The sequence below is a fragment of the Lutjanus erythropterus genome, chromosome 19 (assembly GCF_056507025.1).
Source record: "Lutjanus erythropterus isolate fLutEry1 chromosome 19, fLutEry1.hap2, whole genome shotgun sequence".
Lineage (NCBI taxonomy): Eukaryota > Metazoa > Chordata > Actinopteri > Lutjaniformes > Lutjanidae > Lutjanus > Lutjanus erythropterus.
The window spans coordinates 5,541,040-5,560,271 of NC_139335.1; the positions used below are offsets into that span (position 1 = coordinate 5,541,040).

General features: G+C 37.8%; 1 protein-coding gene across 1 annotated transcript; it reads right to left on the reverse strand.

Moving 5' to 3' along the window:
• Positions 1-1,042: 1,042 nt before the first annotated feature.
• On the reverse strand, positions 1,043-10,342 carry grap2a (GRB2 related adaptor protein 2a). The gene is made up of 7 exons (XM_084744871.1): positions 10,088-10,342; positions 9,465-9,556; positions 8,294-8,413; positions 6,111-6,303; positions 3,132-3,224; positions 2,110-2,226; positions 1,043-1,794 (listed from the first exon to the last, which is right to left on the reverse strand). Exons 1-7 carry the CDS (start codon positions 10,163-10,165, stop codon positions 1,615-1,617), a joined length of 873 nt encoding a protein of 290 aa, XP_084600997.1. The 5' UTR covers positions 10,166-10,342; the 3' UTR covers positions 1,043-1,614.
• Positions 10,343-19,232: the final 8,890 nt, after the last annotated feature.

Genomic DNA, 19,232 nt, shown 5'->3' on the forward strand with positions numbered 1-19,232 from the left:
CTATCACTTTAACGTACTAGCAAAAATACATCAACCCATGTAACCCCCTGCCAAAATATTATCCCATAATGTTGTAAAACCTAGACTACTTTGATTCAGTTATTTGAACAGGTGATAGATGTATTACAGGGGAATGGGTCCCACTGAGGCAGCACAGATTTAGGATCTTGATTTTTCTGCTGCTCCCCTGCCTACGCTGGACAGCTGCTGGATAATAAACTTGAACATTCTGGACTTGTACATCCTTTGTAGGCTCCAATTTGTGAATTAGGATGCACGCTCTAGTGCAGCTTTTATTTTGAAGGCTAACTTTCCTTACTTCTGGTTTTATTTTGGGTGCCTGTCAACACACAGCTGGACAAGACTTCAGAAAATAGCTTCAGAAACGTATACATCAGTTTCAGGGTTCCACAGAAATATAACAATGAAAGAATCTACTGTAGTCTTTAGGAAATTAATAGAAAATGTCATAAAAGAGGAAAAAACCTTCTTGCTGAGCACCACAGACACAGTAAGTCCTTGTAAAAAAATATTTAAAGGAGAAATATGTAAAATAGGAGGCATAAACAGTATATTAAATCCTATTATATATATACAGTTTATGGTTGAAGTGAGTTGTTTCCCCCCGTCCGCTCCTCCTTAGACTTGAGGAAGCTCAGGCAGGATGCAGCATGAGCACAACATTATAATTTGACAATAAGAAGCAACAACAAGTCCTATGCTGTAAGTTTATCAGCTGTTTATAAATCATTTGTTTGTCAGTGTAAAGCTAAGCCCACTGCTCCGAAAGTAAACACTCTGGAGTTTGCCTGCCAGACACTTAGTCATTTGTTGAATATTCGGCATTAATTTGAACAAAAACACAAATTATGAGCAGGAATAAAATTTCTACTTCACCTTTCCTTAATCCCTGATGACATGTCATGGTCATTTTATGATTTATTGCAGTGAACATATTACAGATTTCTCCTGTAAGTAGATTTAATTTGCATGAATGTCCCCACGAAGGCTCACATCAGTCAGATTTAATTTAAACTTAAAATCAGTGATTAAAAAAATGTTTATTTCCAAGTCAGTGAGCAGCGAGGAAGTTGCGTGTCTATTGTAAGCATTCAGACAAAATTTTTCATACAAAACATTTTGTGGTATAAAATGTGGCTACACACTACAACACAAGCAGAAACAATCGGATTACAGTCGAGTCATTAGCAGAACAGCCAACGAGCATTTTACCAATAAATACCTGCTGTCAGACATGTCAATACAAAACATTCCTCTGTGCCTTCTGCAGCAGCTCCTGTGTGTTTCCTGGTTCGAGGAAGCTCCTGTTGCTGCTCCATTTTTGTAAATAAGTGACACAAAAATTGTTCAATAAAACCTGAACCAGCACCACAGTGAGTGGCAGCATACATGTGAAAATTATATATCTGAAAACACACTAACTGACTCAGTCCTTTGGGCACCGGCATCTTGATGAAATGCCGACACGCGGTGCAGAGATTCGATGAGTCACCGACTGCTCAGCGTTTATGTTCAAAAACACAAATTTAGGGCCGGTGCACCTGCAGAGCGAGTCTGTGGATGTGAGGCGCATCGCCTGCCCGTGGTGTTTTCTCACACTTGTGAAGTGTAGTTGGCAGGAAACAGCCCGCTCTTCCCCCGCAGCCTCCCTCTCCACCACGACGGGTCGGAGCGATCCAACACTTCGATGGTGTCGCCGACGCAGAAACCGAGTTCGTCGTCTTCCTCTGCCGTGAAGTCGTACAGCGCCTTCACCTGCAGCGTGGACGCCCTCTGTGGGACAACAGGAGGAAACCAAGTGACAATCAAGCAACACCTGATGAACAAGTTCACTGAAAAAGCTTCAGGGTAAAACTTTATAAGAAGGGTACAAATCATATAATGGTTAATGCAGCAAGAGCAGAAAAGTTTTGTTGCAGCATCTTATCACCTGATGTAGATTTTTTAGGACTGGTTCATGGAATTTACTGTGTAATGTTCATAGTATATTTCTGAGCATATTTATAAAAATGTATGTATGAACTAACTGTGAATTAACGTTCCTTAACTGATGATTTTTAAAGTGTGAACTAATGACAGCGGGCTGACCTGAGGGAGAGGCATGGTTTCTGAGGTGCGACGAGGAGGATAGGCAGAGCTGACGGGGCTGTTTCGTCCTGTGTGACCAATGGTGTGAGCTCGTTCCTCCAGACCAACTCTCTTAGCCTGGGATAGAGGGGAAAATACCAAACTTTATGTTACATATACAATCAAATATTATATGAGGCATAAACAGTTCAAATAGCTGTTCAAAAGTAATGATAAATAGTTGGAATGATAAAATAATGAAAAAACTGTTTACTTGGCAGAAAGATTTAGCCAAAAGTAATGAATAAATGGTTAGAAAAGTTACCTAAAGTGGATAAATGTCAGAAATAGTTAAAAGTAATAAATGTTAGCTAAAAGTTGCCTACTGGATTTAAATGGCAAAAACATTTAGCTAAAAGTAATGAATAGTTAAAAAAGTTAGATAAAATAGTTAAATGGCAGAAACAGTTAGCTTAAACTAGTGAATAAATGCTGGGAAAAGTTAATTAAATTAGTTAGTTAGCTAAAAGTAATAAATAAATTAGTGGAAAATTTAACCAAAATGGTTTAATGGCAGAAAAAGTATGTAGCTAAAATTGTGGAAATAAGTAAAGTAAAAAGTAAAAGTAATGGATAAGTTGTGGAAATAGAAAGAAACAGATAACTAGTTAAAATGATAGGCTGAAAGACATGAATACCTGGTGAAAATAGTTAGCAAACAAGCTAAGAAACAGATAAGTGGTTGAAATGTTCAACCAAATGGCATTATGAAGGCAAACTTCACCAAACTGACCCAAACATCAAAAGGTCAACTGTATAAAAAGTGTTGTGATCTCTGATTTTATGTAATTGACAGTGTTAACACTTAATCAAATTTAAAATCAATTAAACAAATTAAAAAAAAAAACACATTAAGGAACGCAGCAGGTGGTGTTCCAGGGCTGGGAGGATACATCGGACAGATAGATGATGGGAACCAGTGGCGGAAAGTCTGTGTGTGTGTGTGTGCGTGTGTGTGTGTGTGTGTGTGTGTGTGTGTATACCAGCTGGTTGTGAGGCTGGTCTGAAGCTCTGCGCGGTGAAGCAACGATGGCTGCAGCTGAGTTTCGCTGTTCAGGCAAACTTCCCCTCTTCACCTATACGAAGTAAACACACAGGAAGTAGATAACATCAACATACGCACATCAGGAACTACAGTCGAGCAGTAAAATAGAAAAAACAAAAAAAAACAAGTTTCTATTTATATGTTGATAAAAGTTCATCTGATCTGTGCAAAGATATTTCTGCCCTGTAAACTAAACCAGGGCAACTTCACAGAAAAGGGAGCAAAAAATTCACATTGCATAACCAAAATAATTTAATGTTAAGTAAATACTCCTGCATTTTAACAAAACAAAATGTTTTGTTTTATCTTTTCTTCCTTTAACTTTGTAAAACAACAAGAGTACAAATTACCATTTTAACAGTTCATAATATGAAAATTAAAGAAGTTGGTGAATTAGGCTGATTAACATTCCAACAAACAATCAAAGAATTTTGAAAAAGTAAAATAAAGTCACATTATTATAACAGCATTTCCTATTTGAAATAAAATAACTTTTGGCTATCATTACAGTATAGAACAATTGATTAGTCAAATATAAAAAGAATAAATTAAATACTAAAGAAAATGAATGAACGAATCAAACCAAGCTGTTGATGATTTTATCAAAAAATTTGACCACTGAAACAACATATAAGCAGACTTTAGATGCAGAATAATTTAAGCAGAGTGTAAGTTTAGACAGTTTCACCAACAGTTTGAAGACTTGGATCAAGATCAGACTTTTTTCAGTCGCACAAAGAGCCACTTCTGATGCTCTTCGACCTCATCATCCTCCTCATCTTCCTCCTCATTAAGGCATTTCTTGCTTTTACATGATCACTCCAGGAGTGAGTCAGTCACTCCGCCTCCGATTTTCTTTGTATATATACGTGTGTGTGTGTGTGTGTGTGTGTGTGTGTATGTGTGTGTGTGTACACAGTATAAAGATGTACATCGGTCAATATGCAAATACAAGAATCAGAATCAGGAAGGAAGAAACTGAATCACGCCTGTGTCTGTAAGCAGCAGGACTTGACATTAAATTTGCTTCTTGTGGCAAGTAGCAGAGGCCTCTTGAAAACACGAATAAATAATGTACAGGGATTTGTACAATTATTACATTACATGTATATTCAGGCTTCCCTAGTGATGGATTGCATATGACGGGATTATGCATTGTTTCATAAACAGAAAACAGTAAAATGATGAGAAAATAAGGAAAAACAGGCAGAGGGCTGCAGGGTCTCTGCAGATACAGACACCATCACACACTGACAGTGGGTCAGAAGTGATGATTGATAGGCTGAAAGAGTCCATACAGTAAAATTTAGGGAAAATGTTGCATATTATGTCTTTAAATACTTTAACTTTGATAAAAAAAAAAAAGTTTAGAATGCTGCATAACTTTAACTAGCAGTAACGGAGTAATTTCACAGTGGGGTTGGTACTTTTGCTCAGGTAATGGACCTGAATATTTCTTAAAGGGATAGTTCACCCAACGCCGACTGAAGGCCAGGTTTAGTTTTTTAGTCCACAAAACACTGCTGGAGTTTCACACGAAAACAGCTCTGCAGAATCTCCCAAACAACAAACTCCTAAACTGCTTGACTTGTGTAATCCAAGTCTCCTAAAGTTCAGACATGCCAAGTTAAAGCTAAAAAAATGTTATTTACAGCATGTTTTTAGCCTGAATCTTCACTGTAGAACCTTAGCTTGGAGCCACGTTCACTTTCACACTGTCTGAACTGGGTATGTGTGGTGTGACAGTGTGCAAATGGCATGGCGAAACCTTAGGAGACTTGCATTATGTCAGACAAGCGGTTTAATTTTTTTAAAATATAAAACTAGTATAAAAGATGAGGCATGTGAGGGGTAGTTATATTACTTTATTCAGACTGTGTTGTGTTTGCTGCCACAGAAATGAAATAAAAAGTCCCAGTTTATATAACGTCACTACAGCGCCTGCTTGTTTCAATTGTTGTACAACCCTGTGCCGTGTAATGATAATGAATGTCCTTGAATTTATTTTTCACTGGCCCGATTGGACAACTGCTCGAGGCGTTCCACTTGCCCAGACACAGAGTTTACCTGCCACGTCGAGCCCTGCAGGCTTGTTGATGCTTGCAGAGACAGTTGTAAATAACGTGATGAGTCAACTTCACGGAATAACTGGGTATATAGGTTACTGTGGTGGGGCCTTTTGAAAAAGAAGAGGCGTTCTTTATTAATTTTTATTAACCCTTTTTGGGGACTTCCCAAGCCGAGTCCCTGTGGACTGAGCAGGTGCCACCCATCATCATTAACAACAGCAATGACATCAGGAAGTCTGGTTTGAGCGAGTTCTCTGTATGTAAGGGGAACCGCAACTCAAATCGAAGCACCTTGACCGTCTGTTACCATGGAAAAAAACCCACAAAACTAAAAAAATTATTTTCTCCGCCTCCTCTGGTCTTTTGGGACGAGTAAACAACATAAACTTGGAAGCCTTTCAGAGAGTTCTACCAGGAACCCAGCATGAAGCACCAAGGAGTTCTGTTGAGAACATTTTTATATTCCAAGAGTTTTATCAAGAACCCACCGAGCAGGTTCTATTGACAACCTTTTTATGTTCCAAGCGTTTTACCTAGAAACCTCCTGAAAGGTTCTATTGAGAACCTTTTTATATTCCAAGAGTTTTATCTAGAAACCTCCCAAGAGGTTCTACCAGTGATCCATTTGTACTGTACAGTGAACATTGACAAAGATTTTTTCAAAGATTTTCAACAATCCTTGAAGAACTCTTTCTTCCTAAAAAGGTTCTTTGGGTGATAAGAGTTCTTAATGGAACTATCAGTAACATTTGACAAACATTTTCTTCACAGAAGGGTTCCTCAGTTCTGCATTTAGGTTAGTAATAATCCTGTACCATCATCATGACCTGTGTTGAGGAACGTCTTACCGACTGGGCCGTGGACGGGCTCTTGCTGTCCGAGCTGCCGTCGTTGAGGTAGATCTCCCTGGTCTTCGAGATGGAGGTGACCTTGTAGAACTCCACCAGCTTGTTTAGGGAGGTGAACTTCTCCGACCACAGGAAGTACTGGCCTTTGTTGATGTCTCTCATCACTTTGAAGTGCTGAACGTCATTCTCGTGTCTGCAGGGAACATGGAACGTGCACACAGACGGGAGGAAAAGTGTTAGATTAGCAGAACCTGAACAGCTGATGACTCCCTCTGTTCCATCATTCCAGAGGTTCAGCTGTTTCCTCGGCTGGATCGTCCTCTGCTGGTCAACGAACAGAACTACAACACCCACGTTTACTAGACAGGAATATGTGACATCCTGTTGATGGTTCTCGTTCAGCAACAACAATGAGGAACAGAGAACAGAGGTAAACAAATCTTAGTGCACTCTTAAAAAAAAAGGTTCCAAAAGTTTCTTCCCGAGGGTTGAAGCTCTACATTTGCTTCTGAAGAACCCTTTTGAAAAAAAGGCTTTATCAAGGTTCTTTATAAGTTAAAAGTTCTAAAAAGAACCCTTTCATCCAAAGAACCCCTTTGGGAAGAAAGAAGTCTCTTCAAGGATTGCTGAAATCCTTGAAGAACTCTTTCATCAAGGATTACTTATACCATATAAAAAGGTTCTTGGTAGAACCCATGGGTGAGTTCTAGATAAAACCCATGGAATGTAAATAGTTATGTGTTAGTTATGTATGTTATTTTGGGTTGTAAGTAGAACTCTCTGGTAGGGTTCCAATTGGATCCTTTAGAAAAAAAAATAAATTCTAACAGGAATCAGAGATGGTTGTCTTGTGGGGACAAGCTGGAGAACCCTGGTTCTAGTTAGCATACGAGTGCAGTTTGACCTTGTTCACTTGTTATGGCTGCAGACAGACTGAGGTAAAGTGACTGAACCTCTGTGTTCTGTTTACTCGTGTTCTGCTGCCTCTGCCGCTGCCTGCTGAGTGTAAATATGTGAAGTCTTGCAGTTTGCAGCACATCAGAGCAGCAGGGAGGACAGACGATGAGTCATTGTTTACTTCATTTATACAAACTGACGGGCAAAGAGGGGGAACATCACCGTTCTGACGGGTTCCTGAGTGTAACTGACCGTTTTACAGATCTCAACCACACTTCATGTTCAGAACGACACTCTGAGGAACAAAGGTCTTAACTACAAACCAGAATTAAGTTAAAACGCTTGTGCCCATAGGAGAACTCTTTTAATTCCTGGTAGAACTTTTTACAAAGGTTCCACTTGGGACCCTATCAGAGAGTTCTACCTAGAACCTGACATGAAGGGTTTTACCTAGGTTTTACCTAGAACCATCTGTGAAAGGGTCCATAACCCCCCAAAAAGGGGTTCTAGAAAGAACCCTTCTATAGTGTAATGGTTCCACCCAGAACTATCTCTGTGAGTTCCATCACACTCAGGGGGTTCTACTGAGAACCCTTTTTATATAGCAAAGGTTTTACATAGAACCCACTCAGAGGGTTCAACTGAGAACCTTTTTGTATTCCAATAGTGTTATGGAATTCACTAACAAATAACTTTATCTAGAATACATTCAGGATGTTCTACCAAGAAACTTTTCATATTCCCAGGGTTTTTGTATAGAACAAGCTCAGGGGGTTCTATGGAGAACCTTTTTGGATTCCAAGGATTTTATCTAGAACACACTCGGAGGTTCTACCAAGGCCCTTTTTATATTCCAAGGCTTTATCTAGAACACATTCAGGGGGTTCTACCGAGAACCTTTTTTTATTCCAAGGGTTTTATCTAGACCACACTCAGGAGGTTCTATGAAGAATCTCTTTATTTTCAGAGTGTTTTATCTGGAACTCACCCAGGGGGTTCTACCAAAAAATCCTCATGGTACAAAGAACCTTTACAAAAGAGTTCTTCAAGGATTTCAACAATCCTTGAGGAACTCTTTGTTCCATAAAGGGTTCTTTGGGTGAAAATGGTGAACCCTTTGTCTTAAGATGAAACCTTAACATGCCCTGTCTTAGGTAGTAGTAACACTGTATCATTTGAATGTGTGTGTGTGTGTGTGTGTGTGTGTGTGTGTGTGTGTGTGTGTGTGTGTTGTTTAGCTGAATGTAGGTGCGGTTCCCTCACAGACACACAGTGTCTTCAGTCACCTGACAGAGATGGAGAAATCTCCAGGGGAGCTCTGACACCCTCGGATCACAAAGTCTCCCACGTCTTTGTGTCTCAGGAGTTCCTCTGCAGCACTGCGACTGGCATTCTCCTGGAACCACCTGCAGAAACACACACACACACACACACACACACACACACACACACACACACAGGATGTAACGCCATTGCTTATCTGATGTGAACCACACACACACAGCTCACATTCTCACATAATGTCTCCTAAACATGTACAGACAGACAAACCAGAAACGACAAAACCTAGAATAAAATCCTGCTCTCTCATTTTTGGAAATCTCTGGAGTTTATTGAACTTTACAATATAATAAAAAACTTTATTGATACAGAACCTTTCATACAAATGAATCCAACTCAAAGTGCTTTACAGGGAAAAAAAAACGTAATTCAAGTTAAAAATAAATTCAGACATCTCATAAACAGTTAAGATAAAAAAGATAAAATGAATTAAAAGCAAGATAAAAATAAGTCTTTAGAAGTTTCTGAAATTAAATCTATCAACAGAAGGTGTCTGTCAGATGTGTGGTGGTGGGGGTGTGTCCCAAACCTTTGGTGCATAAAGACAGAACGCAGAGCTTTTTGTAGTTCATGTTAAGCATATTTAGCAAGTCTGAACTATAAGATCTGAGAGAGCGGTTTGGAGCTCACTCGAGCGTAATCATTCATAAATGTATGAAGGTACTGAGCCATTAAAACAAGTAAAATGATATTAAAAATCAGTCCTCAGGGTCACAGGCAGGCAATGATACTAAAACTGATCTGTTTTCCTGGTTCCTGTTAAAAACTCAGCTGCTGAATTTTGCACAAGCTGCAGTCTATCAGTGCACTGTCCCTGTGAATGAATAAATAAAACAGTAAATGGTCACTGGGATAATGGGACCTTTTATTTTTTATTTATTTTACCTTAATTTAACCAGGAAGTCCCTTTGAGATTCAAAATCTCTTTCACAAGAGACACCTGGCCACAGTAGCAGCCAGTCACAACATATTAAAATGCAACATGTGTTATAAAAATCCACAGCGTCCTCTCAAGTAAAACAAGCACGTCTCCATCACCACACTTCTTTATGATGCCCTTGAACTCATCACTGGATACAACAGGACCTAATTTTAGATCTTTCTAGAGCCTCTCACCTCGGAGTCTGCATCTCGATGTAGTTTTGTGGTACGAATCCTTCCATCCCGTTCATCTCTGCTTTGTACCACTCATCCTGTGGGCTTAAAATCTGATAGAAAAGAAGCAAGAAGTCACACGAAGGCATGGAAAGACTTTAAAGCCACACTGAGAAAATCTTCTAATCGACTCGGCCTGGTCGATATGGCTGATAAATAACATCTTATCTTAAGTCTTATCGGTAAATTCTCAAATAGAGCAAACATTTAGAGCTTGACAGATATATCAGTCAGCTGATATACGAGCCAAAGATTGGCCTGATATGGGCCTGTTGAAGATATACTGTTATGTTTACTGATATGCACCGATAAGAAAACTTTTTTACAGAACACATAACGCAGAAAATGATGCTAGGGTTGGTTTAGAATTTGCAGAACGGGGAATATATCACAATATTTTTCACTACTATAATTATGACTTCTTAATCATCCGTAATGTGGATATAATGACCAAATTAATGACAAATAATAGAACAGCTAAAAAGCCTTTAAAACCAGGAAAAGATAACTTTTATTAAACGATATACAAAATCTTAGACATATCATGATGCATATTGATAAAATATTAATACATTGTCACTGACCTTCAGTATGTCGCCCTTTCTGAAGCTGAGCTCGTCATCTGCTGTTGCATTAAAGTCATACTTTCCTCTGGCTTCCATCGGGACCGTCTGAAGTGTCCGAGAGGTTCAGCAAACAAAGGACAGATGCAAAAGGACGACCAGAGGGTCCACGACAAGTGTTTCTGTGCAGGAGGGGGGAAGAAAAATGTGGGAAGTTTAAAATGACATTTCAGCATGAAATTAAAACGTGCATTTTGTCAAGATAAGAAATGTTAAAAGTTATGACTTCCATTCCAAACACGGTGCTTCAAAGTGCATTTCAGACAAAAGTCAGGTCTGTGAGAGCAGAGACGCTTCTCTCTGAGGTTTTTTACAGCGAGACTCTCCAGCTGTGGTTTAGGAAGGGTCACGAGAAAATCTTTAGGAAGTCACAACATGATTCAGACAGGAATCATTACATTTCTAACCTTTTATAAAATGTGTTTTTTGCATCTCGTAGCCTCAGAATGATCAACGGAACGGCCAGTTCAAACTTTACATTAAAAGATACGTTTGCCTTCAAAGTTGCATCTTAACAAAACATAATTTCATCTCCCAAAACTTTATTCATAAAGCAACCATGATACAAATTAATGCAGTATTTTACATGACAGACAAACTTTAAAATTCAAGTAGTTTGACATTATGCAGCCTGCAGCTGTTAAACTCAGGTTACTACATAGATTTAAAATAAGAACGATAATCTCAAAATTAACTAAATATATATTTTTTAATTTCCTCTTATTTATTAACACCCTCTTTGTACTAGTAGTCGTATTAAAATGGCATCCCTTCTATTTGTCACAAGATTATTTTTATCACACCAAATTAAGAAATAGTTCATGTTTATGTTATATTATGCATGACATATAATAAACAGCATGTTTGTTTACCAAAAAGTAAATCACAGACAAGAGAATTAACAGCATGTTATTCCACACAGTGCTGGACACATAATTTCATTACAAATTAAAATGTATTTGCAATCTTTTACAGTTACTAGGAAAGTATGACACTGAATTATTCATTTGAAAAACAACCAAATCTATTCTTTGTGGTAAAAGATTATGTAATATTACATTAATTTGCATGTTGTCGCCGTGCAGGATCTTTTGGCAAAACCCCAGACAGGCTCAGCAACACCAAGTGCAACACCATCAAGAGTGACAAGGAGCCGTCTCTCTGTTCATCTGGCAGCATGCGCTCAAATTGTGACCGTTGTTTTTGATTGGTTAGGCTTGTTTGAATTTGCATCTCCTCTCATTTGCCTCACAAATCAACGCGCTGCCCTCGGCGAGCAAGAGCTGAGAGCAATGAGTGCAACGAGGTTAATCCGCCCAACTACATCAATAAAAAATAATAATAAAGCTTATTTGAGGAGCACTTCAAACAAATCAACTGATCAAAATCAGTGTTACAAGTGCTTTTAACATAAAACACTCAGCAATGAATGAATAAACAGGCAGGCATATGGAATAAAATACTCAATACTACATTACTGCGCAGTGTAAAGCTTGTTTGTTTGTTTGTTTGAAATGTTCAGTGTCAAATCTGAACAAACATCTACAGATAAGTTAATGTAACTGCAAACTTTAGACTGAGATTTACGCAGCCTGGTGTAACTTTATGTTTTTAGGACAGTTTAGCTTTACTGCCCAGTTTTAAATACTTATTAGAAAATTAATCGAAAAGTAATCAAATGTAATAAGTTACACTGATTTGATGAAATAATTAAAATTACTTATTTTATTATCTAATGGTGTAACTAGTAACCTGTACATTTAAAAAGTAACGTTGCTGACAGTGTTCACAGTGATGTTACTTATATTTGGGGTTAATTCTAGGGATGCAGAATAAATATCAGATATCAAATATTGGCTGATATTGGAGCGTATCGGTATTGACGTATATTATCCAAGCAATCGGCTGATCAAGGCTTTATTAAAACTTTCTCATGCATACTGGTCACTACAGTGGACAGCTAATAAAAATTTTCATTTCATTTTCTAGTGCATGCTTGGGTTCTGATGGTGTAGATGCTGGTGCAGCTGGCCAGTCGTGGAAAGTGCAACATAATTTTCTCAAAACCAAGATGGCCGACAGACAACCAGAAACACTGAGCAGCTCAGGAATATCTTGCCCTTCTATAGTAGAAAATCCTGCAAGGAGATAAAATTTAACATCAGGTGACAACTAATGAGTAATACAGATGTAAAAATAAAATTTTAAATGAAATTCTGATTAATCATTTGTCAACTAAATTAGACGTCATGCATCAAGTCATACCATTACTGCCACTTTGTTATTCTTGAAAATACTTTATCTGCTGTAACTTCCTTGGCTGTAAATCAATTGATTTATGTTATTAGAATGTAATTAGCTCATTTTGTAACAAAAACAATATTTTGTGCATCATTAGTTACATGATGTGACTTTATAAAGTGCAGTGCATGACAGAAAGAGTCCAGAGCGAGATATTAAACAGTATTTGAATTTGTTACAATATGTGAAAACATTGGTTTAACTGCAATACAAATATATATTAGATTTTATTTTATCTTTTTATTCACTGGTTTGCTAAACACATTTCTTCAGTTGAAAACTAAACTGTCTTCCTAAGTGGACAAATGCTTTAAAAAAGTTTAGAAAGAAGAAGTTCAGTTGTTTGTTTTTTATGCCTAAAGAGGAATAAAAACTGAGAAAAAAAAAACTGAAGTTGCCATAATTCATGCGTGAAAGGGCATCTTATTTGGCAGTATTTACTTCATTTTTCTTTGTCAAAACAAATCTGAAATGATCAGTTATCTTATCTGTACCAGCAATGAAAAGCAGGTAATTATCAGTTATTAGTACTGGCCCATCCTTAAGTCAATTAGTCAGCCACATTTTACAGCTGAAACCCCAAACAGACGTAACGTGTCATTTCGAAATATGTGAACAGTTCATAAAGTAATTAAAAAAAAGGTGATAAAACACTGTTAAATGTGCGTTTTGAGTCTTTAAAGAGGCTACAGGGTCATAGTTGTAGTTTGAGTTATACAGTCTCGAAAACGCAATATAACAAAAGTACCCGAAGTATCGACGGGAAAGGTACTTAATTTAAATGAATACTCTTAACTGATCAGGCTTCGATTTGGTTTTTAGAGGATATAAGGGAACAAAAAAAGATGTTGGCTGCAAATAAACACAAACACCAGCAGTTTGCGTTATTCCACTTCACTGTTTAACGCTTTAGTTCCTGGTAATTATACAGCATGAGGTCATATGTGATGCATTTATCGTGTTATAATCTCTCAACATGAATGAAGAACATGGACATGAAGTGTGGAGAGTAAAGGAACTGGAAAAACTCATTTGTTATCTATTTTTAAATTGGGAAGAGTCACAAAAGCTACTTCCTCGTTTGCTACCGTTCACTTACCACAGATACACGGGAATGAGGAGGTCAACACGCCATTAGTGAAAATGTGATTAAATAAAACACTTAAACTTGTGAAACTTGGATCTAAAGGCAGATTTGAGTCCCATGATGGTCGTTACTCTATCATGGGTGTTAACTTTTGGTAATTTTTCCCACAGACGTGAATAAAACCTTCCCTCTGTTTGCGGTTACAGAGTGAAGGATGTGGTGAGGCGTCGTGAAAAAACTTCAGTCATGCAGCTGTAGAGTGCTTTGCAAACTTACACCTCTCTTCTTTGAACTCAGGTAGCCTTTCTTATAGGAGTAGATACAGAGCAGTAAAATACTAACTTTCAGCACGGTGCAAACAAACATAAGGAAACAAAATTTAGATTCAGATTTTTATTTTTACAGGCAGAACTTTATGTATATTTCATCCTTTAATGTTCAACATTTTTTTTGTTAATATTTTGACTGATATTACAGTTGTGATATGACTTGTGATACTAGTGATATTAATTTTTACATCATTATTCTTGTTTTGATTGAAAACATTTTTTGCAGGGATCTGTACCAAATGAAGTTGTTTTTATTAAGTCTGCAGAACCTGATTTGTAGGACAGGACATATTGCACCTCCTGCGACTTGAAAATTGCAGAAAGACAAATTGCAATTTCTATAAAATTTGGATTATTTGTGCAGCCCTCATAGGTATGTATAATTATTAAAACTACCAGTGAAAGTTCATTATTTTAGTGCTCTGATGTCATTTTGGGAAATAAAGTTTAATGTTAAACTGTAAAATATCCTGCCTCCATTACATACTACTCATTTTTTTTTTTTTACAAATGTTAAACACATTTGAGAAAACATTGCAAAAATATGTATTTATGTATATATTCTATAATATATATTCTAATAGTGCCTGATATATCAATGTATAAATCTTTTACTCCCTAATATCAGCACTGGCCCATTCACCTTTAAATATCATCAAGTTTAATCAGTAAAGGATAATGTACAGTGAGCAGGTCATTATTGCGAAATAAACCCCAACATATGATACAGGAGCCCAACAGGGTCTTGAATCATCCTGAGGGAGTACTTATTAAAAAAGAATCATTAATTTGACACAAAATATTAATTAAAAATTACTTTATTGTTCCTTCAGGATCTATGATCTATGATAATCTGCTCTGATTGGTCGGGAGGTGTGTGTTAACACCATTTAACGCACACGTAGTTCAGCTCAAGTTTAATCACTGTTCGAAATTCATCTACTACACAACTTGTAATCATAGTAACATTACAGAGCACAGCTGTCAAAGCTCACACCGCTTCCTAACTGGAGGTGATCGGAACAGCTGATTGGCTCAGTTTTTTGTAAATGAGGATGTCCAAACCTGCTCCGTGCGTCAGCAAACAGGCTGAGCAACATGCTTGAAAAATCTTTCACCCTGGCTCTATTTCAGCAAAGTTTCATCCACCTGCAGCCTATTTTATCTGGTTAAAATGTGATGTGACATCCCTCATCAAAGCAGTCAAAGGGACGACGAAGGACTAATTAGAGACGAAGCAGCACCTTTTATATGATCCTCAGCAGCCTTTTTACAGGAATATCCTTAAAAGTTTAGTAGGAAAAACAGGAACTTTTGGGAGTTACAAGTAAGTAAACTGTCCTCCAACTACATGGAAACAAGGCTGACACACACGCAAGGCACACTAAATCTGACGATGATGAATCTCAATGAAACACCCCACGCTCCGGGCAGTGGGTGGTGCTTGATTTTGGCTCACATCTGTTCAACATGGCGGCCCCTTCACAATTGTTCTCACTTTTCAAGTAAACAGTAGCATAAATGATGTTTCTGAAAACATTTAAGGTGAGAGGCAGTCAATGCAGGAACAGAATCTTGTGTCGTATGTGAAAAGAAACGCCCAGACTGACCGACTGTTTGATCAGACCTTTGTGAGACTGCTTCACTGCTTTGGATGGACCTCATTTGCATAAAGAAGAGGTCTAGTCATAATTATGCAAATTCAGATATACTGAGCCGTACCCATCATACACAGCGCAACTTTATCTCCTCTCCACAGAAAAAGAGTTGGATCCGCCGTGTGCCAACAGATTTGGAGTGACTGCACCTTTACTTGTTATCAAAAGGGACGAGAATTATTTGTCGTCATGACTACAGTGACCTCTTGCTTCATAACTTTTGATATTGAGTGCAAAACCTGTGCATGCTTTTATTTCATGCTGTCGGCACATGAACATGGTACAATCAAGCACAGCAATCTGAGGTCTGTTATATAAGGGATAACCAATGAGTAGGCGTGTGTTAAACGGTTCGAAGTCACTTCGCTTTGTGTCAGGTGGTTCATCACCTCCACGTCGCGCCATTAAACCGTTTAACGCACACCTACTCATTGGTTATCCCTTACATAACAGACCTCAGATTGCTGTGCTTGACCAATCAGAATCGAGTATTTAACAAAGCCGTGAAATTAGTTACAGGCTGAAATCTGAATTTCTTATTAAGCAAACAACACTATGACAAAGTTTTTTGCACTCCTAAAGTCTTACAGACATGATCATGATAGGACTAAAACATCATAAATAAAATAAGAACTAATTTTTGAGTTTCAGTCTACTTGGTTGTTGTTTTTTCCTTCCTATCGTCACTTATTCAAGGTGGCTTTTAAGATTTAGAAACAAATGTACTTTCGATCCCTGAGCACCTATAAGAAACAGTCTCAGCTGCTGATCATGTGTTTGAATGCAGAAATGAAAAATGAAGCGGAAATCAAGAGGAAATAAAGCACAGTTTTAGCTCTTCCTGCAGAACTCTGGGTATTTTTTTAATCTTATCTCACCCTTAATCTCTAACTCGCTCCTCTCCCACTTAAGTAAACATTTAATGAATGAAGTCTTGCATCAGCTTCCACACGATAACAGAAACAAGAGGACTCTGTGAGGACTTGTTCTGCCACGTCCATGCTTTTTCAGAACGTCTGTTTTTGTTTCAGGCCTCCTGTGATGGAAGTGGGAACCTTCCTACAGTGAATATGGACACTATGCACAATATGCACATTAATAAAACCATTCTGGGTCCAAGAAATGAAGGTCCTGGGTGTTTTTGTTTGGTTGAGGAGTTTTTCTTCCTGTAAAGCAAAATATGACTCATGCTTACGGGCTTGAACAAACTAATTTCAACCAATAATATCCTGACGTCCGCCTGTCAATCAGTCATCAACTTTTAGCAGCACAGAGTGAAGATTCATTAGTTAGCTGGGTGGCAACAGCATGACACCTCTGGTAATGACACGCCCACTTTTCAACATTCAAATTATTTCTAGGACTGCAACTAACAATTATTTTCAGAGTTGATCAATAAATTGTTTTCTCAATTAATGGATTAGTAGTTGTTTGTTGTTGTGAAAAATATCAATCAATGTTAATTAAAGCCTCAATTGTCTTGTTTCGTCCACAACTCAAAGACATTCAGTTACTGTCATAGAAGATAAAGACAATCTGCTCAGAGTCACATCAGAGAAGCTGGAACTGGTGAATTTTTTTGGTATTTTTGTAGCCCCGCATAGCCAGATCTCCCTCTAACGGGGCTAAGTGCTGGAGAAAAGTCTGGCTCCACACGCACACATTTCTTTAAACCAATCATAAACGTCTTGCGGCCTTTTTTGTTGGAACATTTACACGTCAAGAGACGAGCTCTGGCATTAAAATGACTTCATCACTGCAAAGGAAAAGATAAGAGCTGCTAGCTTGTTTACATTCGTATCGTTAGCATCCCAGGCACTAATTTGCCGTTTTCAGTGTGTCGGTTGCAGGTAGGAGGTTTGTCTTGTTTCCCGGGTACTTTGAAAACGTAGATGGCGGATACAGCGATGCTGCTTGAAGCAAGCTATCAATGACGGGTCTTAGTATACCTGCAGTGTGCTCAGACTAGCATTTTTGCTCAAAAAATACAGTTTAAATAATTAATTGTTTAGAAAAACTTTTGCTATTTTTTTTTCTAGAAATGCACTAATGAGTATTTTCAATACTGATTAATCTTAGGGCTCAACAGTAAATCATAATTTTATGCAAATCTTAACATTGCCGACTAAAATTTTCAAACCGCAGGATGTGCAATATTTGAAACGTGAGTCAAAATGCTGCAAAGATATCCTGACCTACATATCATATTCTGCAGACTTAGGAACGTCTTTGTTTGTCAAAAATCACACCATAATAATTTGAAATGAGAATAATGCTGTATAATTTATCATTCCTTCTTTCTGTAGACTGAAGATGTACGGACGTTGTTCAGTGTTTTTTGGATTGTGCTCACAGACACAGTTGCTGACACAGACTGAGGCAATATAGAGCAAACTCATATCAACATGCAGGACTTTTTTCAGTGGTGATAAGAACCTTCTGCTCTTAATAGTTTCAGTTGTGAGCACGAGTGTTGCCTGCAGTGTTGCATTAAGTTTCACTGTCTTAACTGCAGTAAAGGGGCTTTCTTTCCCTCTTCGCACCCGCATCAGAAACCATGCAGCCTGTTTGCAGACTCATGTCGAAAAAGACAAGAGAAGAAATGACAGAGAAGATGTTTATTTGACTCCACCTAAAAGTAACAATACTGCAATATAAAAATACTCGATTACAAGTCAGAGGCTTGCGCTAAAAATACCACTTAAACTTGCAATGTGCAACATTTTGCTCACTTATGACCCACTACAAGCGTGTGGTGGTGTCTGTATCTGCAGAGAACCTGTTTTATGCCTGTATTTCCTTAATTTCTCATTATTTTGCTGCTCGGAATATTTTACCAATCCAAAACATCAGTATTTGACATCCTGGGAAACTCAACAATTGGCTTTGTTTCTGGTGCGTTTACAAGCAGCTGAGACAAATCCTGCTGATTCTACCTGAAAGTTTAAGTATAAAATTATTGTGCCTTTATTTCTTAAAGTACAGCTGGAGACAGACACGAGAGACAGAGGGGACGACATGCAGATATGGAGCACTCTCCATTCTCACTCTACCACGAGAATTGCTTAGGTGCCCATATTATTTGATTGTTAATACTGGTGCATTAATGTGGAGCTAGTTAAACTACTTTATAGTTAGTTCAAGGATTCCAGGGTTCCAACACCATCTCCAAGGTCAAATTCAAGCACTTTTCAAGCATTTTTCAAGGTGCATTTTCAAGCTTTTCCAGCAGCAGTGATTTTTCAGTGATTATTTCACTGCTTTTTCCACATTAAATCCGACGTTACTGCACTAAAAACAATCAAAATTATATTTTGTGATAGCATTCTACAGAGGTGTGAGAAATTAAAGGAAATCAAAACAAAGTTTCATGTTTTAAAATGTGTCACCTATCACCTGTTTATTTCTTTACCTAAAAATCAAACTATTCAGTCAGACAGCGACTTCTTCTGAAAGAAATGCAGATACAATTTCAAGCAGTTTCAAGCATTTTAGTCAAAATCTGGGCACTTAAATTTCAAGCATTTTCAAGGAGTTCAGTGGTTCCCAACCCAGAAATCGGGCCCCTCCGAAGGATCACGAAACAAACTTGAGGGATCGTGAAAAGATCAATGGAACAAATCAGTTTTAATATTTTGGGGAGCTGCTAATGATTAATAGACATCTGAAAAATGTGACAAGAAGCCAGAATCAGATGCCACTTTTTGTAGAGCTGCAAAGAAAACTGACCT